The 23935-nt window shown below is 37.2% G+C and overlaps 1 protein-coding gene across 8 annotated transcripts in view; it reads right to left on the bottom strand.

Moving 5' to 3' along the window:
- The window catches only part of LOC106878652 (TBC1 domain family member 22B), a 99371-nt gene that overhangs the window by 27589 nt on the left and 47847 nt on the right, over positions 1-23935 (bottom strand). For 7 of the 8 annotated variants that reach the window (XM_089341827.1, XM_089341823.1, XM_014927934.3 and 4 more), the window contains 5 exons: positions 21228-21281; positions 8959-9203; positions 6185-6376; positions 3832-3902; positions 916-1044 (listed from right to left, as the gene is read on the bottom strand). In XM_089341827.1, the coding sequence (XP_089197953.1) occupies positions 916-1044; positions 3832-3902; positions 6185-6376; positions 8959-9203; positions 21228-21281 (691 nt within the window). Of the gene's footprint in view, positions 1-915; positions 1045-3831; positions 3903-6184; positions 6377-8958; positions 9204-20805; positions 20948-21227; positions 21282-23935 lie in introns of those variants that run through there. The other variant, XM_089341825.1, reaches the window with a different exon arrangement.

A 23935-nucleotide genomic window follows, 5' to 3' on the forward strand; every position in this document is an offset into this window, starting at 1 on the left:
CTTTTTTTATTGACCTCAAAAGGATGAAAGACAAAGTCGACCCCAGCAGAATTTGAACTCAGAACATATAGATAGACAAAATTCTGTGAAACATTTTGCCCAGCATGCTAATGATTCTGCCAGCTTGCTGCCTTAATAATCCTATTTTCTACTATAGGCACAACGCCTGAAATCTGGGGGAGGGGAACTAGTGGATTACTTGAGAACCAGTATTTCACTGGTACTTAATTTATCAACCCTGAAAGGATGAAAGCCAAAGCCAACCTCAGTGGAATTTGAACTCAGAATGTAAAGACATGAAATACTCCTAAACATTCTGTCTGGTACACTAACAATTCTGCCAGTTACCCACTTTAATAATAATAATGACATATATACATAAGTTCTATATCTGAAACAGTTTTGTTACATTTACTGTCTTATCAAAATTTGGGGTGGGAGGCAGTCCATAAAATTTATGGTGTGGCTTCTGCAATTTCTGGAAAATCATGTAAAATTTTCCTCAATGAAATAACTCAGTTAACCATTGTTCTATTACTCTCTATCCATCTTCACCCACTGTTCTTGAGAGGGTAGAGTCTTCAGGCACTTCCTCCACAGGATCCTATCAGGAGTAACCATCATTACACTCTCTGGCTGGAATCCCAAAGATGACCAACTGTGACTATGGACGTTAACCAGCCATTTCAATCTTGGTCTACCCTTAGGTCTCCTGCTGGTTAGCTAAGTTTGAAGAATCCGTTTTGGCAATTCTTTCCTGTGACATTCTAATCACATATCTGTAGTGCTAGAGATGTGACTGTTCAATACAGAGAAGCCACTATTTTACACACATTTTTCAATAAAACATATAAATATATAATTTTCTAGTTTTCCTTTCTTTGTGTGGAGTTTATTTTGTAAACTGAAACTGACCTGTCGAAACGTATCTTGATGTTCAACTTGATGTCGTGTCCCATAATACTGTTCAACAAAACTGAAATATTCCTTCCGCTTACGTTCTAAAGTGGGCTGTCTCCGATCATAGCTTGCAGGAAGATAACCCTGAAGAAGAAAAAAAGAAAATATTGCATATAGGATCAAGAAGGGCAGTTTGTATGTGCCTATACAGGACATAATGTCACCATTACTGAGGTGGTATCAGGGCAAAAAACACACATATCCATCCACACACACACACGCGAGCTTCTTTACAGTTTTCATCTACCACATTTCACTTACAAGTTATTGGACAACCTGAAACAGTGTTTCCCAACCTATTTTCCCTGAGGGCCCACTATAACTTTCCAGAAAAATGTATGCCCCCACAAAAAAAAAAAAATACATTATTGACTAAGAAAAAATAAGTGAATCACTTTTATGAGAACCTTGTGCCTGGTGATTATGGCAGATTTCCTTGATTCAATTTTGTTCACTTCAGCCATAAATCACCACATTTTGTAATTTCAAGTCTGCTTCTCTTGGCTTGAAGCAAATCGTCAACAGTATCAAAGTCACACTGAACTAAATAAGAGTTGGGGAAATTAATCAAAAGTTCCTTTGCTGAAATGGCAGTGTTCAGGTAATTCTTTTTAACTTCATCACATAGCCACATTTTGGAACTGTTCACAGATTCTTTTGTATCAGATAATGGATCCCAGGCCCCACCAGTGGGGTGTATGCCTCACGCTGGGAATTAATGATATAATAGAATACACTACTTGTTGATGGTGCCATGCAGTAGAAACAAAGCTGAAACTATGTGGTTGGTTGTGAAGTGAACCTCTTAACTATGCAGTACCTAGAAAAATTCATAATTAATTTTATAATTTCTCTCTTTATATATATTTATATATATATATATATATATATATATATATCATCATCATCATCGTTTAACGTCCGCTTTCCGTGCTAGCATGGGTTGAATGATTTGACTGAGGACCGGTGAACTAGATGGCTACACCAGGCTCCAATCTGATTTGGGAGAGTTTCTACAGCTGGATGCCCTTCCTAATGCCAACCACTCCGAGAGTGGAGTGGGTGCTTTTACGTGCCACAGGCACAAAGGCCAGTCATATATATATGTGTATATATATATATATATATATATATATATATATATATATATATGATGAGCATATAGAATATAAAAGCAAGTCGGGAGGTATGAGATGAATATATTTATTTCAGCAGTTGATATCCATAGGATGACAACTGTTTCACAGCCAACATCATGCAAAAATAATTTATTTTAGTAGATAAATTATTTTGCATGAATGCATTAGTATGCAAAACAGCCATCATCCTCTAGGTATCAACTGGTGAAACAAATATGTCTATCTCATACCTCCTGACTTTTTTTGTAATCTGACTAGATTTACTGGATTTCAACTGTATAGGGTTTACTACGTGGTATGTAGCCAAGTCCACTAAAGGAGCTTTTTTGTGAGGACCACTGAATTATATAAATCCATATGTTATACATTAAATTTATATATAAGATAAGTACCTTTACAAATTTATAATTTTCTATAGATTTAACTTCAGTTTTAGGGCTTATATTTACAGTATTTACATCTACATTATGTTTCAATTGATTTCATGTCTGATCAAACATCAAATGTCTTATTTGTGGATGTGTTACATATTTTCAGCTAAGTTTTGAATTAGGAGCATTCATTTCTAAAGTGAAACTTCGCCCAAACTACTCTATACTGAAGTTAATAACTTCCTTGTCCACTAGAAGTATAAAGAAGACAGTTAGAAATTGGACAATTTCTGATGAAATTGAGAGAAACAGTGTAGACATAAATATTGTAAATATGCACTCTAATTTGGAAAATTATCTTATTAACAACAACTCTTCTTAAATATTAATCTTTTACTTGTTTCAGTCATTTGACTGCGGCCATGCTGGAGCACCACCTTTACTTGAGCAAATCAACCCCAGGACTTATTCTTTGTAAGCCTAGTACTTATTCTATCGGTCTCTTTTGCCGAACTGCTAAGTTACGGGGACATAAACACACCAGCATCGGTTGTCAAGCGATGTTGGGGGACAAACAGACACACAAACACACACACACATATATATACATATATATATACAACGGGCTTCTTTCAGTTTCCATCTACCAAATCCACTCACAAGGCTTTGGTCGGCCCGAGGCTATAGTAGAAGATACTTGCCCAAGGTGCCACACAGTGGGACTGAACCCAGAACCATGTGGTTGGTAAGTGAGCTACTTACCACACAGCCACTCCTGCGCCTTTTTTATTTCAACTTTAGTTGAGGATGGTTTCAACATTGAGAATTCAATTGTTTAATCAACTTAATTCTGCTCCTGAACTAACATAAGAGACTGGGTATTCTACAGACACATGTACCCTTAACACTTATGCATTTAATCCATCTATATCTAGCCCAAATATTTTATCTGTTTTATGTTAAAACTGACCAGATCCACCTCTAAGACAGTTGGGAAGCAAGCCACACATCATCATCACCATCATTTAGCATCTGTTTTTCATGCTGGCATGGGTAAGACAGTTTGACTGAAACTGGTAAGCTGAAGAGAGCTGCACCAGGCTCCTGTCTGTTTCGGCTTGATTTCTATGGCTGGATGCCCTTCCTAATGCCAGCCACTCCACAGAGTGTATCAAGTGTTTCTTTTTATGTGTCACCAGCATGGGTACCTTTCATGTGTCACTGGCACTGACCCTGACTATAATTTCACTTCGCTTGATGTCTCTTCTCAAGCAGAGCAACTCACCAAAAGTCTCAGTCACCTGTCATCACCTCGTATTAATAATGCTTTATAAAGAAAAAGAATGAAAAGTTTCACTTACAGATAAAATTTTCCATGCTGTGGGTCTCACTGATTTTGGGATGCCAGACCAACTGAGTTTACGTAATTCTTCTGAATAACAAAAGAAAAATATATATGTACAGTCAAAATCATAGTGATTTATATCATAGGCACAAAGTCGAGATATATACACACACACAGAAAGTATACCACTCATCTTAGTCATTTCATATCCATTTTCCATACAGGTACTGGGTTGGATGGGTTGCCAAGCTTGGAAATGGCACTTATTCAGGAGGTGGTGGTCACCAGATGGGCAGGAGGACCACATCTTAGTCGTATTTCATTTCTGGCTTGGATTCTATGTTTGGCTTCCTGTCACAAACCGCTTTACAAAACACTGATTACATTAATAGTTGTGTATTTTAGAAGAGCACTTTTCAATAAGGTGGAAATTTGGTAGATAGAAACTTTTTAAAATGCTCATGTGTGGGTGTGTGTGTGTGTGGGGTGTATATATATATATATATATATATATATATAATTTCTATATAAATAAGGATAAGATCTTTATTCTAAATAGCAATCACATCAAGTGGCAGCATGGAAAGAAAAAATTGTATAGGTTATAATAATTATTAAAATTATAAATAATTAATATATATACAGGGCTTGGACAAAATAATGGAAACACCTTAAAATTTCAAACAAATTTATTTTAATATGGGGTAGGACTGCCTTTGGCAGTAATTACAGCTTGAATTCTATGAGATATGGACTCATACAAAGTTTGAATTGTTTCCAAAGGAATTTTTGTCCACTCTTCAGCTAAAACAGTCTCCAGTTCTTGTAGTTATGATGGTGGAGGATATAGACTCCTTACTTGTTTTTCTAAAATGTACCATAAATGTTCAATAATCTTGAGATCTGGGGAATGTGGTGGCCAGATAAGATGTTCAACTTCACTAGAATGTTCCTCGTGCCATTCAGTAATAACTTTAGCTGTGTGAATTGATGCATTATCATCCTGAAAGATTGTGTTTCCTTCTAGAAACAGTTTCCCAACCATAGGATGTATTTGATCAGATACAATGCTTAAATAGTCCTGACTATTAATTCTGCCATGAAGGGAAACCATTGGGCCAGCGGATTTCCAAGATATAGCCTCCCAGATCATCACAGATCCTCCTCCATGTTTAACAGTTGGAAGAAGGCAGTCTGGGTCAAATGCTTCTTTTGGCTGTCTCCACATGTATACTCGGCCGGTGGTCAGAAATATGGTAAACCTTCTTCCACTGCTCTAGGGACCAATTTTATTAAATCTTCACAACTGTCCAACAAATGGAAATGTGAAACTGAGTAACAATTTGTGAAGATTTTTTTCTGCTTTAATAAAAAGCATATTACTCTACCTTTGGTATCTGAGTACTATTTTTCCCACCTTGTTTTGCATTTATGTGCTTACGCGTGTGCGCGCGCGCGCGCGTGCGTGTGCGTGTGCGTGTGTGTGTGTGTCACCATTTCAACAACCACTTTTCCATACTTACAAGGAGCAAATGGGATTTGTTGAAGCAGATTTTTCTATAGTGAGATGCCTTCCCTGTTGCCAACCCTTATCTGTTGATATAATATTTCCCCCATGGCTGGACATATTTCCATGGAATACTGGGAGCGGAGGATACTGCTTCTAAGATAGTGAAGCTTTTTTAAAACTATCAAGCAACATCAAAACAAGTACACACACATCTATGTATGTACACACACAGTTTCTGTCTACCAAATCTGTTCACAAGGCTTTGGTCAACCTATGTCTATAACAGAAGGCACTTGCCCAAGGTAATCAAAGATACTGTATCTGAAAAGATACTGGATAATATAATCATAGACATACACAATGACTCAAAGGACTCACTGGTTAATGTAATCATAGTATACACACTGTCTGAAAAAGACACTTGTTAATGTAATCATAGATATACACTGTATCTCAAAAGAAAGACCAGAGGCGAGCTGGCAAAAACGTTAGCATGCCGGGCAAAATGCTTAGCGGTATTTCGTCTGCCGTTACGTTCTGAGTTCAAATTCCGCTGAGGTCGACTTAGCCTTTCATTCTTTTGGGGTCGATTAAATTAGTACCAGTTACACACTGGGGTCGTGTAACCGACTTAATCCATTTGTCTGTTCTTGTTTGTCCCCTCTATGTTTAGCCCCTTGTGGGTAATAAAGAAATAAGAAAGACCAGATTGTGATGAGTAGAACATTTTTTATCATAGACAGATCTGCCCTATCAGGGATAACCTGGGGTTAACATCAAACTACAGAAAAACAAAACAAAATAATAAAAATAGCAATAATAATATTAAACTGAATATTAATTTCAGAATCATTCTCACCTAAATCTGCATTTGATGATGTTAGTAAAGTGTGAAATTTTTCTAGTTTAGCAGATTCCCGATCTGGTACTGATGGCTGACCAAATCGCAAAGGCGTAATTCTAGGAGGCTGCCAGTGACTGTTGAGACGCACACCTACACCCGGTCCAGCACCTAAAGAAATAGCTGACGGAATTGCAGTCATGTGACATCCTGTGGGAAAGAAAAGAAGAAGAAAAATCAAATGAAAGAAAGAAACAAAATTATTTAAGCAACATAGAGAAATCCAAACAAAAACCAAAGATAAAGACACGAGTTCATTCCCAGCCTGAGCTGATCAAGTTAACAAACGAAAACATTTTCTATCAGCAGTTGTTGTGGTAGCAGCAGCAGCAGCAATGTAAAATGGGCAAAAGTATTTTGATAAGTTTCGGTGCTGAGTTCAGTTCCAACTGAGTGTGTTGTTTTTAGCCTGTGGTAACTGTTGAATGCAAAGCTGATTGCAGTACGTGTTGACTGCAAAGCTGACAGTGGTACCCATTGACTGCAATGTCGACTGTGGTACTTGTTAACCGCAAAACTGACTGCAGTACCTGTTACTGGTGGTATCTGTTGAGTGTGGTACCTGTCGACTGCAATGTTGACTATGGTACCTGTTGACAGCAAAATTGACTGTCCAGCTTCTTTACCAGGCCAATTTGTTTCAGATGATCTAATACAGTCGGAATCAAAACATCAAACCTTGCAGCTAACTCACGTGTAGTTTGAGATGTATCCGCTTTCACTCCAGTTTCAATTTCATCATTATCCACCTTGGTCTCAGGTCTACCACGGGGCTGATTTTCAAGAGTAAAGTCACCAGACCGGAACTTCTCAAACAATCGACGTACAATGCACTCATTCGCCACATCTTCACCAAACACCTCATTGATGTTTCAAGCTGTTTAAGATGCATTGGTTCCACGATGGAACTCATATTCATAAACAATTTGAATTTTTTATCCATCCATGGGTTCACAAAATTTGATTTACAAGAGAAAACTCACAATATAATCAGACACCATGAATTGCATTTCGAAAAAACTTGGTGCATAAGAAAATTGGACATTTCATTCTTAATATACATACGCGCAAGCTTTTTTTGGTTTCCATCTACCAAATCCACTCATGGATTTCATCAGCCTAGGGCTATAGTAGAAAATACAGTAGGACTGAAGCTGGAACCATGTTGTTGGGAAGTAAACTTCTCAAACACGCAGCCATGTTTGCACGCATGCATATGTGTGTGTATGTGTGTGCGTGTGTGTGTAATCAAAGGTACAAAGACAAAGAGTAGCATAATCCAAGGGTAATCCAGTGTAAGGAGATCCAAGAATCAGGTCCCCCAAATCATCATATACATATCAGGTCATTCCATAAGTTCTGTCCGAATTTTGAATAAAGAAAACAAGTGATCAAATGTTATATTTAATTGAAATTTAATCATCAATGTACTTTCCCTGATTATCTATGACTTCTTTCCATCTATTTACAAGCTTTTTAATCCCATCAATGTAAAATTCTTTTGGTTTCAAAACGAAGAACTCTGAAATGTCAGTTTCGACCTCCTCCTAGCTTGCGAAAGTTATGTCCCCCAAATGATTCTGTAAACTACGAAACAAATGGTAGTCTGAAGGGGCAAGGTCGGGAGAATAAGATGGGTGAGGAATTTTTTCCCAACCAAGCTCTTTGATCTTCTGTGATGTGATCTTTGCAGTGTGGGGTTGCACATTGTCCTGATTCACTAAAGCAGGTCTTATTTTTCTTCAAAGCTTGGTTCAAACGCTCTAATTGCTGACAGTAGACTTGAGCATTGATTGTTGCATTAGGTGGTAAGAATTCAAAGTGAATTACTCCTTTGCAATCTCACCAGATTGAGAGAAGAACCTTTTTCCCATGAAGTTCCCTTCTCGGTTGTGGTTGAGCTTTTTCCCTTTTACCAAGCCACTGTTTATGACATTTAACATTTCGATAGAAGATCCATTTTTCATCACAAGTCACAAGTCTATCCAAAAAGGGTGAAATGAGTTCGCGAGAATGGAGAGAAGAGCAGATGTCGACTCGCAATTTGCAGCTGCTTTCAGACAGTTCATAAGGCACCCATTTTCCAATTTTAGGAATCTTTCCAAGTTGTGGAAGATAATGATGAACAGTTGTATGGTTTGAACTAAGCTTTATTGCCAATTCTTTAACTGATAATGCAAGATTTTCTTCAATTAATGCCTCAAGGAGCTTATCATCAAACTCAACTGGACATCCTGTTCGATCTTCATCTTCAAGGCTGAAATCTCCACTTCTAAAATTTTACAAACCATCTCCTGCAAGTTCTTTCATTCAAGCATTCTTTCCCATAAGCTGAGTGTATATTTCGAGACACTTTGGCTGCAGAGTTTCCTTTTTTGTACTCATAAAGCATTATGTGCCTCAAATGCTTTTTGGATACTTCCATGTTAGAAAGGATTTTAATCAAAGAAATTTTAATTCTACTATTCTGTAAAATAATATTCAATTAGTTCAAATGTACACAAATGCATAAAAATAATTTTTAATTCCATTAGACATTCTAAAATACTATTAAATTTCATTCAATTTTAAAAAAGGTAAAATCAGACAGAACTTATGGGATGACCTGATACATACATATAATTGATCTATTAATAAAATTAGTCTAAAACTATAAGTCCAATAATAAAAATAATAAAATATGTTTAAAAATAAAATTGGTCTGAAAGCAAAAATTGTGCAAAAGCACCAACCTGATGGGGATTTAACTGGAGATCCCTGTGAGGTACCATTAAGGGCTTGAAACTGTTTACTGTGATTGTCAAGTACAGCACGTGCAGTCGACTGGACATCCTTTAAGGACATTTGAACAGTGGCCATCAATATTAGATCATCATCGCCATCATCCCAAGCATCTGATGTCTCATTTTCAAAGTCCTGGAAGGCGTCCTTTGACTTGTTTTTTAGCTTGTCATCTTTCTTTGGTGTTCCTGGGTTACTAAATTAGGAAAACAAGAGGGGCAAAATATAAAAAATATCAACAAGAAGTAGGTATGCATGCATGCATGGACAGATGGATAGATAAATAGTGTGTGTGTGTGTTTCTAAAAAAAACAAGGTTTCTGAAAAAATAAAAATGACAAAAAAATTAAATAGTGTTATATATGATTACCACTGATTAGAAATTTTATGAAATTTTTAATAAGCAAACTAAAAAAACAACTAAGAAAAATGGAATGTTTATATTCTATGCATCTTTTTTTACTTAATTTCAAATCCAAATCCCACCTATCATGAAGAAATTATTATCTCCCTTGTAATAACAATCAGCTCAGTGACACGTACACACACACACACACACACACACACACACACACACACACACAGATAGTGAGAGAGAGAGAAAGAGAAAGGAATATAAATACTAAAGAGAAAACAACTTAGGACAAACAATAATATTGGAAAAGGTTAGGACAGCAAAGGTTAGGACAGAATCATTAGCAAGCTGGGCAAAATTCTTTGTGACATTTTGTCTGTCTATGTGTGCTTTTAGGATCAATAAAATAAGTACCAGCTGAGCACTGGAGTTGATCTAATCGACTTAGCTCCTTCCCCAAAATTGCTGGCCTTGTGCCTAAATTTGAAACCAATATTGGAAAAGGTTGTAAACATATAGAAAATAAAATAAGTAAAGTTAGAGTAATTTTAAAGTATATTGCAGAAATTATTGTTTCATGTATATGTGTATAGAGGCATGCATTAGATGTGTAGTTATATGGATATATGTGGAGGCGCAATGGCCCAGTGGTTAGGGCAGCGGACTCGCGGTCATATGATCGTGGTTTCGATTTCCAGACCGGGCATTGTGAGTGTTTATTGAGCAAAAACACCTGAAAGCTCCATGAGGCTCCGGCAGGGGATGGTGGCGAACCCTGCTGTACTCTTTCACCACAACTTTCTCTCACTCTTACTTCCTGTTTCTGTTGTGTCTGTAATTCAAAGGGTCAGCCTTGTCACACTGTGTCACACTGAATATCCCCGAGAACTACGTTAAGGGTACACGTGTCAGCCACTTGCACGTTAATTTCACGAGCAGGCTGTTCCGTTGATCGGATCAACTGGAACCCTCAACGTCGTAAGCGACGGAGTGCCAACAACAACATATGGATATATATATGTAGGGAGAAGGATTTATGAATTCAATGTCTACTTTGATTCCTTTTGTTCCATATCCAAATATATCAGAGCCACTTTTCATAAAAGTACATTTGTTTTATAAAATTTAGACCAGGTTAAAAGAGGAAGTGCCAGATATCCATAGAAGACATTCCAGACTGATAACTTGATCTTATACAGATTAATACCAGTAGGGGAAATGTGGGGAAGAGAGAGACTTGCTGAGAGTTGCAGTTCTAGAAAAGCAGAACTGGGTAATGTCTGGTGTGATTTGACAAGTGAAAAATGAGACACAATAAAGCTGATGAAAGAGAAGTTAGAATGGTGTACATACACATATGTATGACACAGAACCAAGATATGAGGCACATTGCTATAGCAAGAAGACCTGCCCACTACAATCGAGATCCTAAAACCAAGGTGTCACATAAAAAGCACTGGTGTGGGTGCCGGTGCCACATAAAAAATACTGGTGCTGGTGACATGTAAAAAGCACCCAGTACACTCTGTGAAGTTGTTGGTGTTAGGAAGGGCATCCAGCTGTAGAAACCAAACCAAAACAGACTATGGAACCTGGTGTGGCTCCTGGCCTTAGCAGTTCCTATCGAGCCATCCAACCCAAGCCTGCAAGGAAAACAGATATTTCATTTCTGTCTACCAAATTCACTTGTAAGGTTTTGGTTAGTCTGGGACCATGTGATTGAAAAACCTGTGCTTTGTGAATGAAATTTTGAAAACAGAAACTGTAAAACTCTTGTCAGATGCATGTGCACATTCATGTGTGTGTTTGTGTGTGTGTGTGTGTGTGTGTGTGTGTGTGTGTGTGTAGTTGCATCTAATGAAAATACTAATGTGGTGCATAAGTATTGAGTTAGGCCACTTTATACCAACCAATAAACATCAATAAAACAAACACCAAATTAATCACAACGATCAATATAAACTAAAATCCCAGAAGACAGTGCACCAGCAAGGTCATAGTAAAAAGACTGAAACCAGTAAAAATATAGTATAATTGAGAACTAAGGGTCCTTCCTAAAATGCTGACTATTTCTTCTTACTATGAGACACTAGCAGATTTCCCTTTTCACCATTTACATTCTCCAAGCAGAGTAACTCCATTGATGTTCTGTTAAAGAACTTGACTGCTAAATACAATAAGGTACCAGTAATCTCAGTGACATAAACTTTGAGTAGTACTGGTATTTGGTACTAGTTGGTACATAATCAGAGCTGGTTATAAGCCAATTAAATTTGTTCGAAGTAGAGGACCTCGTGCACAAGAGAGAGCCAAGTGAAAGCCCCAAGCACACCCTCGAGAAGAGGATGCTATGATAAACTTTTAGTACATCATTGTGGCTAATGATAGAGCTTCAAAATTTCAACACTTTTTTGCTGGGACTGGTGTACTACATGAAGCATAAAACCTCAATCTTCAGCATTTGTAGGGAAGAAAGCCCTACTGACAATTCTCTAACTGGGCCCCCATACTTCTTAGTGCTGGCCCTGCACATACAAACAATTAAACCAATTAGATAGACATGTTCAAACTGGGCCCTGCACCAAGAGAGGGCCCCACACACACAACTGAACGGAAGAATGCTATGATGAATTTTTAGTATATCATTGTGGCTAATGGTTGAACCTCAAGCCCTCAACACTCTTTGGCTGGGACTGGTATACTACATGAAGCATAAAACATCAATCTTCAGCATTTGTAGGATAGAGGGCTCCAACTACAATTCTCTAATTGGGACCTGCACTTCCTAACACCATCCCTGTCAATATAGAATAAGCAGTTCCATCATGAGTTCCAGTCCTTGTTGTAGTATGGTGGCTTGTGTGCCTCACTGTCCATAAGAACTATGCCAGCAGATCACAAATTCCTTGTAGGGCCTCCCATGATGGACAGGTCAAAACACAGAGGCCAGACTAAAAGGGATCACTTCTTCCCAGAGGTAGAAAAGGGTTTATATAAGGGCAACATACCAACCTATAAAAATGCAAAGTTACAGATGCAGGCATGGCTGTGTGGTAAGAAGTTTGCTTCCCAGCTACACTAGTCCACAACTATCACATAATGTCAAGACAAGGAACCGTAGAATAATTCTGATGTACTCAATACTATTTACAATCAAGAATGAGAAAAATCAATACATTTGAAGAGTAAAGAATATTGTTGGATTTACAATTCCCACACTGGTATGAAATCACTGGTCATATAAAGTACTGACCCTTCCAATTCCAATAATATATATATAGACATACACACTCACATTGTAGACACTCAGTCAAGCACAAACACACGACAGGCTTTGATATAGTTTGTCTAATACAGTAGTTCTGACTGGGATCCATATGACCACTAGGAGTCTATTCAACATTTATGAGGGTCCGTAATAGTAAATTGGGGATCAACAGTAGTATTTTATTGGTCCATGAAAAATTTTGATTTAAATGTATTTGTTGGAAGAAACAGTTGGGTTTCTTTCTCTAACATTTTACATAGTTCAGCCTACACAAGTGAATGTATGATAAACAAAATAGGAATTTTTAAAAAAAGTATCTATAAAACTAGTTTTCAAACATTGAATAGCTATGAAGTTCCACTAGAACAAAATGGTAATCAAAGGAGTCCATAAAGAAAAAAAAAACAGTTGAGAACCACTGGTCAAATAAATTCCATTCACAAGGTATTGGTCCATTCTAGACAATGATAGAAGACATTATTTGCCCAAAGTGTTGTACAGAGGGATCAAACTTAGAACTGTAGTTACAGAGCAAACTTATTAACTACACAACCATATCTATTTGGTAAGAGAATATCAACCTATTTAGTATGTGCCATGCTGACTAATCAGGTCTTTTTTTATATTTTACATTTGTTTATCCATGAATGGGTTAGACAACTCTTCCCAAGCACAGCATCTAATCCCCTGTAACAGTCCTATGTCATAATCTTTACTGAAACCACCTTTCATCAGTTCTGTCCACATCTATCTTGGTTTTCCTCTGCCACAAGTTCTTCCCAAATGAATTGCTTGGCACTTTTTTGTCGTTCTCCATACGCATCACGTCATTCATATCAGATGAGTTTTTTTTGTTTTTTTTCTATCTCTCTCTTTCTCTCTTGCATACTACTTTTGATTCCTCTTGTACACAGTTTTTCTCTCAACTCATTTGTGCTCCATTGTGTTCATGCACACTAACAATTGTTCAACATAAACCCACAATTCTGAAAGTTTCAAACACTGCACAATTGTGTGCAGAACAGTTTAACTGTTCTGTTCACATCTTGGGGAAAGTGGGCAAACACAAAGAGCCATGCCTGGTGAGTTTATCCCAAAATGGTAAGGCTCCTCGGTAACATTGTCATGCCAGGGACTTTTGGAAACTGTCCATAGGCCCTGGCCCAAATGTTCTCCATGCTGTCTGAAGGTCTAACAAGTGATTCAGATTGAAGGAGACACGGACACACCAAGCAGTTCTGATTTAACAACTGAATGTTAAGTGATCATTCGTGTCTACTTTTCATATTGGTGGTTCTCATTGCAGTTGAATTAATTCAACTGGTGCAGGTACCAGGTTTCTCATGAAGACCCAAAACATCTCATGGCATAAATACAAGACCAATGCAGAGATTAATGGGACTCACTCTGTCCACCTCTACTACTATTGCTCAATACAAGCTAGGCTTTACTGGCCACTGACTGCTATTGTAGTGAACAACAAGACTTTAGATGTTTTATCTTAGAGATGTCCACACTCTAATAGAGAAAGACAACCACTCAGTTATATTGATGTTACTGGCAGACACACATATCATGAAATTGATGAGCTACCAAAACTAAAAAGAACCAGAGTTTCCTGCTGCAAAATTGTGAACTGTATCTCTGTTGTAAACATTTGAAGAAGAATTCGACTGCAATAACAATGACACAAGTTTTTTCAAGTCTCTTTGGTAAATAAGCATTTCATCTGATACAAGTAGGCACTGACTGGTTAGAACTATTGTTAAATATGTTCCAGCCATAACCATCCTGTCTTTTTGTACAGAACGAGACAATTGAGCATGGCTGTTTGGCTGCTGGTGATTCGGCATGGCTGAGAGGATCCAGAATCTGATTTGGTGACAATACTTTTTGGTACCGTAGGCAAGCATATGCTTTCACACAAACACACAGGTGTACATGCATAGAAATGCACACATACAGGTAAAAGAGAAATATGTTCATACACATAAACAGAGAGAATGGATGGGAGAGAAACAATAGAATGTCTAATGACAAATAAGTGAGCATTGAATCAGTGACACTAAATAAGCAGAGCTAAAACATCTGATAATCCTTTTTATGGACCCATGACAACATTGTGTTGCTTCATTTTCTAAGATAGTGCCATTTGATAGAGCTTTGACTTATTACAAGCAGGTCAAGCAACTGTATAGAACCTCTCTTTTTGTCATATACATGTTAAATTCATTGTGTATATAATGTCAGAATTACATTAACCCTTTTTTGTTACCAAATTTCTACTGAAATGCATGGCTTTTCATCATCATCATCATTTAATGTCCGTCTTCCATTACTTTTGTTACAATTAATTTTTTTAAATAATGAAGAATTTTTGTAAAATAACATTGTCATTATCAAACTGAGTATGGACCATAAATTAACACAGAAATTTCAATGAAAAGTTTCAGATTACTTTTAAAACAGTAAGTTTAAATCACAGAACCAAGGGCAGTCTCAAGCAACTTGTAATCAAAACAGTTATATAATGCTGTTAGATACAAAATATTAATTCTTTTTCAACTATGTAAATATTGATCTCTATCATGTTATGTCAATCAATAAGTTTTATTTGGAGAAAAATAAAGACAAAAAAAAAACAAAACAAAGACATCACTTTTGAAACAGATGGCGATACACATTGAGATATTAAATAGAAGAGACACGTATGAAATTTGAGGCATATCCCAACACCCATTCAGTTATATAACTGGCAGAATTATTTCACTGAATATCCACCAAATGGTTAACAAATGAATAACTAGAATAAAAATTTCCTATACCTATCTATATGGTAGCTGAATGTATTTTATAACCCCAACTATTATAATTATGTACATGGTGAGAACCTGGGTACATTTTGTACAACTAATAAATACACATATGGAGTCAGTATTTGCACATTCAATTTCAACCACCAAAAGCTGCAGATAAGTTCTGATCTTTGTAGATCTTATATATATATATATATATATATATATATATAGGCACAAGCATAGCTGTGTGGTGAGAAGCTTGTTTCCCAACCACACGGCACCTTGAGCAAGCATCTACTATAGTCTTGGGCTGACCAAAGCTTTGTCAATGGATTTGGCAGACAGAAACTGAAAGATGTCCATTTTGTGTGTGTGTGTGTGTGTGTGTGTGTGTGTGTGTGTGTGTGTGTGTGTGTGTGTGTGTGTGTGTGTGCGCGTGCGCGCGCATGTCTTTGTGTATGTTTGTCCCCACTAACACTAGTTGATAACCGATGCTGGTGTGTTTCTGGCTCTGTAACCTAGTGGTTCAGCATAAGCGACTGATAGAATAATTACCAGGCTTTAAAAAAAGAACAAGTACTGTTCTTGAATCACACAACTAAAAATTCCTCAAGGCAGAGCTCCAGCATGGCTGCAGTTTTATGACTAAAACACACAAAAAAACAGAAGCACACTGATGTTGCACATGCAGCAAAGATTGCTAGCTTCATTTCTTTCTAGTCTTCACACGACCTCTGCATTCACAAACCAAGTTTCACAACTTCATAGCATTGCCGTTCATACACAAGCATTATATAATCTGTCTTTCAGAATGAAAGACAGCCCTTTCGTTATCAACAGAGTTAATAATTCTCTGAACTTTCTCCAGCCAGTTCTTATTCTAGCAACAATACTTTCAGCATATCCACCACCACCAACAACAACAACCCCTGCTAATTAGTTTTCCTTGGTCACCGAGACTCTCTACTTACTAGTATTGAGGACACAGTATGAAATTTCTATAAACACCTCTTTTACACATCAATCGAGGCCATTTATACAAAGGGATTAGTGTTCTGCCTGTTTCGCTGTTAACTAGCGGTGAATGCTGACCTCAAAATGTTGAGCTTCATTGGAGGAGACGACAAGGAACCAAGATGAACAGAGATATACTGTGCTTAAGAATATCCATCTATCTCAGCATAAATGATGTCCAGTTAAGCCTTGCCCGCATCTCATCTTTTAACACCCATCCCTCCATCAATCTTGTAACTTTAATACTACTCACTCAGATGCTGTAAATGACACCATCCCCCTACACTATCCCTATTACTGTTACTTATCACATCTCTGACTCCTTTTTCCTTCACTTCCCCTCTCCCAAACTGATATTCCCTGTGTCTACTTCTAACCCTGCAGAATTCAGATTACTCAGTCAAATGCAATACTTATTTATTCACATTGTCTTGAATTAATCATGCATTATCCCATAACTTCCAGATTTCAATGATATGACTTTATTTTCAAAATGACATTGTATGGTAGGTGTGAGAAGTCAGATCTGGCCAGGTAGAATGTTTTGAACCGATATGGCTAGTTTTAAATACTAAAAGGTTAACCATCATCTCTCATCTCCCACATTCTTTTCCACTCTAGCACACTTATCTACCAGTTCATCTTTTCTGCTTCTCTATCCCTATTATATCTCTTATATTCACCTTGTTTCCTTGGCAAGAGTCTTCTATAAGTTTGGTTTACCAAAGCCTGGTGAGTGGATTCAGTAGGCAGAACATGAAAGAAGCCTGTCGCGCGCACGTGTGAGTATGCACATATTGGTCTCTTTGTCTTGACATCACATGACAGTTGTAAGTGATGTCCTTTGTTTCTAATCTCCCATGATGTCTGGTCACGGGGATATATTACTTTGCTTGCTTAAAGGTGAGGGTTGGAAACAGAAAGGGCATCCAGCCATAGAACATCCACAACAAATTCCATCCAAACCATGCAACCATGAAAAAGTCTATGTTAACACGACAATGATATTGATGATGTGGTCAAGTACTTGAATTAACTACAATACCAACAGGTATGGTGAGCATTATTTACATTATTTACATTATTTACATTTGACAGATATATGTCTTGTCTTCTCTTGTTTGTTGTTAACACAACGTTTCGGCTTAGGAATGAGGACCCAGGTTCAAAATTTCCCTAAGATACCTGATGAAGGCTGGAGGGTATATCAGCCGAAACGTTGTGTTAACAACAAACAAGATGAGGACAAATATCCGTCTAATGTAAATAACGTACATAATTCCTCATCTCTTAAATATAGAACAGGTATGGTGAGTATTTGAATATATTTTTGCACTACTAACAACCATAACCACCAATATTAGAAAGAAATTCACGTTGCTATGTAGCTTTGCTTATGTGCACATATATTAATTGCATTTTCCACTACAAACTATTATAGTCACCAACACCTCAAACAAATCTTGTTGCTATGTAACTACACAATGTAAACATATTCGCAATGGATGTATAACTAATTTCATTTTGCATACAACCTGTATTTCTACTGAGTAATATATAATGCATTGTACATGATTTTTTGTATAAATCGTAACTGTCCATATATACACAATCAAAATAATTACTAGAAGAGCAAAAATTTCAAAATAATAAAAAGAGTATTTTCTAATTTGCTTAGTAATCAGTGATAGAACTTGTATATTCTGGTTTCATCAGCCTAGAATAATGAAAAACATTATCGTTGTATATAATTAAATAAAAACTTCTTGAGAACCTTTCAGTTTTAAATAATAATCTATCAATACTGTAATTTAAACAATTCAGTTACTGGTTTATTATTTGGATAAAAGATCATACGTGTGTAATGGGGGGGGGGGGGGGGGGGCTGAATCAATAAATCAACTTAGTGAACAAACTAAACACAAACAAATTGCTGAGGTGAATTACTCAGAGACTCCATCTGCACAAAAACACAATAGTTAAGTTACTATTAACATATTGAGTTAGTATTGATTAGTTTATTATTTAACCAAAACTTTCACAATTAAGAAGCTTTCATTTAATTATATAAAGTAAATGGTTCTCAAATGTTTCTCACCATTCAAGATTAAAGAAGCCAAAACATACAAATTTTATCACTGATTGCTATGAAACGTTAGCACACCAGACAAAATGTTTAGAGGCATTTCCTGTTTTTACATTCTGGGTTCAAATTCTGCTGAGGTCAACTTTGCCTTTCATCTTTTCAGAATCAATGAAGTGAGGACCAATCAAGCACTGAAGTCAACGTAATCAACTAGCCCCCCCCCCCTCCCCCAAAATTGCAGGCCTTGTGCCTATAGCAGAAAGGATTATTTTGAAACTTTGCACTTCTTGTAATTATTTTGGTTCTTTACTTAAATAGTTATGGTTTGTACAAAATTTGAAATATACAATGGAAGCAGATCTGTAATGAAAAAAACTATGCTTCTTCCTTAAAGGAAGAAGCATGGAGTTTTTTTCATTACAGATCGAAGCCCAGAGTTTCCCCTAGGGAGTCGTCACACTTGGCCTCTACCGACCCTCTACAGACTGACGAGGTGGAACCCCCACCGCTAGCTGATCTGATGTTTTGGAAGTGATAAAAATATACTGCAAAGCTGCAAAAACAGAGAAATACATATCTGTCAATCTCACAGTCACTTCTGATGTGATCTTGTTTTGCCTAACCCTGAAGTATCTTTTATTCGTTTCAGTCATTAGACTATAGCCATGCTGGGGCACCAACTTCAAAGTGATTTTTTTTCTCAAGATTATTCCACACATCTTCAAAAGAGCAGAACTAGGAGGCAGTTCACTGGCACGGAATTTTAAAAAAAGTTCAGTTTGTCACTCAGCATTGTTTTGATAGGTGCGTCAACACACACACACACACGCTTTCTACAGTTTCCAACTAACAAATATGTTTACCAGGCACTGACCAGCCTGGGGCTACAATAAAAGACACTCAACCCAAAGTGCCATGCGATGGGACTGAACTGGAGACCATGTGATTAAGAAGCAGATTCTCGGCCACACATGTGTGTTTATACTTGTCTCATAACTTAGCAATTTTATAAAGAGGCTATAGAAGCTGTACTCTCCTCAAAAATAAGTAATGGGTTTGTATGATCATCTAAACCCTTGAAGTCCTTGCCCAACAAGACGATTCCCCAATAACAGAAACCAGTGAAAATAATCAACCTATCCCTCCCCTGAAATTGCTGGTCTTGTGCCAAAATTTGAAAGCACCATTATTATCATTACTACTACTGAGTGAGAGAGCAGTGTATGTCATCAAAGTGACACTGGGGTAAAATATACAAAGCCCAGTATACCCATCATGACTACCCAACTGATAAGGGTACACATGCATCACAACCACATGTGCATGACATGGTGATCTCATTTCAAGATAAACAGTACATGACCTTGCAGGTGGAGCTCAATTAAAATTTTCTTCAACTGGAGTAGCCCATCTTGTTCAAAAGGTCCCTGAATAAGGGTTAAGGATGTCAAACAAAACACCAATGTTTCCAGAAGTGTATTACCCAAAACCCAAAGAATTCCATTCAATACATAGCTATGATGCTCCACCACTACATCTGCTCATGATCAGAGATGCACATATCATCAAACACCAAGGAACATGCTCAACTGGTTATGGTCAAACAACTGACAAACAAACCAGTGGTATTGAGCAGAATATTTGCTGCAGACCATCTCTTTTATACCAAGGCAAAACAATGTACATGATAACACTTCCAATCAGCTCAGATCAGAAGCCATGAGAGCCACTGCCTGATTATTATCATCTTAAAGCAGTGAGATGGCAGAATTGTATGTAGGGCAAAATGCTTAGTGGCATTTTGTCTGTTCAAATGCCACCGGAGTCAACTTAGCCTTTCATCCTTTGGGATCAATAAATTTGAGCCAAAATTTGAAACCACCACCATTATTATTATTATTATTATTATTATTATTAAGGTGGTGAGCTAGAAGAGTCGTTAGCATGCCAGGCAACATGCTTAGCGGCATTTCGTCCATCCTTACATTCTGAGTTAAAATTCTGCCAGAGTCGACTTTGCCTTTCATCCTTTTGGGGTCGATAAAATAAATACTAGTTACACACTGGGTTAAATGTAATTGACTTTCTCCCTCCCTCAAAATTTCAGGCCTTGTGCCTAAATGTTTTTGCAAGTCATTTTCAGGTCTTAGTCTATCAACAAAAAGATCTTTAACTCTGAAACATTTGATAACAACAAACATTTGATAACAACAAACATTTGATAACAACAAACTTCACATAGTCATCTTTCGAAACATGTCTGGTTTAGATATTTACTTTATCAACATCATCATTCTTTAACATCCGTTTTCCATGCTGACAAGGTTTGACCAGAACTAGCAAGCAAGAGTGCTTCACCAGGCTTCAGTCCGATTTGGCTTGGATTCTACGACTGGATGCCCTTCTTTACACCAACCACTTATCAGTGTGTGCTGGGTGCTTTTAACATGGCACTGGTACTTAACTTCATTTGGAAACATGTCTTTACCAGGATAGGATGCATTCGTGTGAGATTACAGGTATACTCTTCTATTAAAGGATTTGTAAAAAGCGATTTATTTCGACCCTGTTCATGTGCAACTGAAGTATTTTCTTTGAATAGATTTAATAAAAAAAAAGAAAGAAAAAGCAGTAATGTCATTCATTATAAAAACAAATCAGCTTCTCGTGAAAATAAACAACTCAATTTGTATACATACCTGATAGGTCGTTCAATACGTGGTGGGTGTTGTGCGCCATAAACTGGCTTGATACTAAAAAAGCGAAAGAAGGAAAAATTTCAGTAATTCATAACTCAGTGTTCAGCAATAAAACCCATTTAACAATTTCACAATAAAAATTTTCAAACTATATTTATTATTTACATTTACATGACCAATGTGTTTGTTTTGTAACGATAAGAAAGAGATATAAGGTGTTAGTAAAGAAGCCTGGGTGGTATTAGAGCAGGAAAACAAGGTTGAAAGTCAGGTAAGGTTTCAAAGCTTAATTGGATTCTTGGTCCTGTATTTTGAAGATGTTGTTCCGATAACCAACAGCTGTGAAGCTGCGGTTTAATAAAAGCGTTTGATTACTTCAGCCTTTCCAAGTGATAGCACCCCTAAAATAATACACTTTAATCTGTATCATCTTGATTTAGCATAAAAGGGTGAGGTGGGTTATTTTTAAGACAATGGTTTAATACCTGTAGTAGAAAAAATAAAATAAAATTGCTGTCCATCAGCTAGGAATTTGCTAGGCTTTTCAATTTCCAAATAACAATGATTTTCGAAATTGTGATCAAGAGTTAGCTTTGCTATGCAGGAGAATGATAAACCAAGAGGCTGTCATGCCTTTCTGAAAGGCATCAGAGAAAGAAAGAAATAGATGCACAAAATAAGGTCATAAACTGGCTTTCAAAAGACGGATGACTGTTTTGAATGTCAAAAGTTTAAAGCAAATGAAATTTAGTAAATCGTCCAGAAATTAAACTGGGTAAAATAAAGTAACATATATGTCAATGCCAAAACCCATGGGAAGGAAACTTTGATTTCAATGAGGTGAAAATATGATTAAATATATTTACATATATCAAGAATTTGTTTGTGGAAGATGTGAGCAAGGAGCTGGAGAGCTGATGGAACCAGTGAAAATGCTATGTGATGAGGTGGAAACAGTAAGAGGGTTTTGTTATTTGAGAGATAGGGTAGGTGTAAATGACGGATGTGAAGCAGATGTGACAGCAAGAGCGAGACTTGGCTGGGTGAAGTTCAGGGAATGTGGAGTGTTTTTATAGAGGGAAAAGATTCTCATTAAAGATGAAAGGAAGGGTCAATAAGAGTTGTTTGAGAGCTGCAAGGCTGAATGGGAGTGAGACATGGTGTCAGAGGGAGAGAGAGATGGTAATCTTGAAAAAGACAGAGAGCAATGGTGAGAGAAATGTGTGGGATGAAGCTGTTTGATAAGAGGAGGACTGAGGACTTGATGGGGATGCTGGGGTTGGAGGAATTGGTGGAATGGTTGGTAAGGGCAAATGGAGTGATGTGTTATGGGCATGTGCTGAGGAGGGATGAAGAGCATGTTCTGAGGAGGGTGATTGTGCTTGAGGTAAATGGAGCAAGAAAGTGAGGTAGACCAAGGAAAAGGACAAGATTGGGAGGGTTGGTTTGAAAAAGAAGACACTCAAAACCGGGTTGCTACAGCATGGATGTAGATCCGGCCACGCCTGTTAACGGGGACAAAACCCAGATTTAAAACAATGGATAATGATGATGATGAAATTTAATTTAATAGACCCACGTGTTGTGTGTTGCTTGAAATAACTTTCAAAGATATTCATACAATATTGGCGCCAATAGGTATTCTAAATAGAATACAAATTTGACAAAATATGTATCAAATCATCACCATCATCATCATCCAGATGAGTGGCTGATAAAGAGCAATGCAACTCATCCAGGACAGATGTCCCAATCAGTATGATGCAGCATGAATATCTAGCCAGGCTTTTAGTCACATTGGTCTTTCACTAGCTGAAACACCTGCACATTCCATGACTACAGATAATAGCAGTAGTTTGCTAACTAAACTGGTTGATCCTGGCCATTGTCAGCATCTGGTGATATTCACCATTGATTCAATGAATTCATTTGCCAAAATAGTTGTACCAGAGACACATTATAATCATTGTAGTTTCAATGAGGATTAAGATTGTTATAGAAATTACTTTATAAAGGAGGCTTTGGTCAGTCAAATGAAACACAGTGGGCTGATGCTAGTTTAGTTGAATTTTTCCTCTCAGTGGGCATGGCTGTGTGGTAAGAAGTTTGCTTCCCAACCACATAGTTTTGGGTTCACTCCCACTACGTGGCACCTTGAGCAAGTGTCTTCTATTATAGCCTCAGACCAACCAAAACATTATGAGCAGATTTGGTAGACAGAAACTGAAAGAAGCCCATCAGATATAAATGTGTGTGCGTGTGTCTTTGTGTCTGTCCCCCACCACTGCTTGACAACCAGTGTTGGTGTGTTTACATCCCCGTAACTTAGCAGTTCAGCAAAGAGACCAATGGAATAAGTACCAGGCTTAAAAAGAAAACAAGTACTGGGGCTGATTAGTTCAACTAAAATTCCTCGAGGTGGTGCCCCAGCATGGCCAGTCTGATGACTGAAACAAGGAAAAGACAAAAGATATCCCACTGTACTGGTTTAGACGAGTGCTGATGTTGTATGGTATATATGCTGCAAGTAGATTTTTCTGCAAACAGAAGTTATGATAATTAAAATTTCCAATTAGAGTCGATTATTTTTCAATACCACATAGAAAATAAAGAATTTAGGCAGAGAAGGATTATCAAGCAGATTTTACAAGCTACACCTTCTCCAGCAACTTGAAATTATCACAATCTCATTTAACAGCTTTCACTTT

This window comes from Octopus bimaculoides, chromosome 25, assembly GCF_046866305.1.
Source record: "Octopus bimaculoides isolate indiv1 chromosome 25, ASM4686630v1, whole genome shotgun sequence".
Lineage (NCBI taxonomy): Eukaryota > Metazoa > Mollusca > Cephalopoda > Octopoda > Octopodidae > Octopus > Octopus bimaculoides.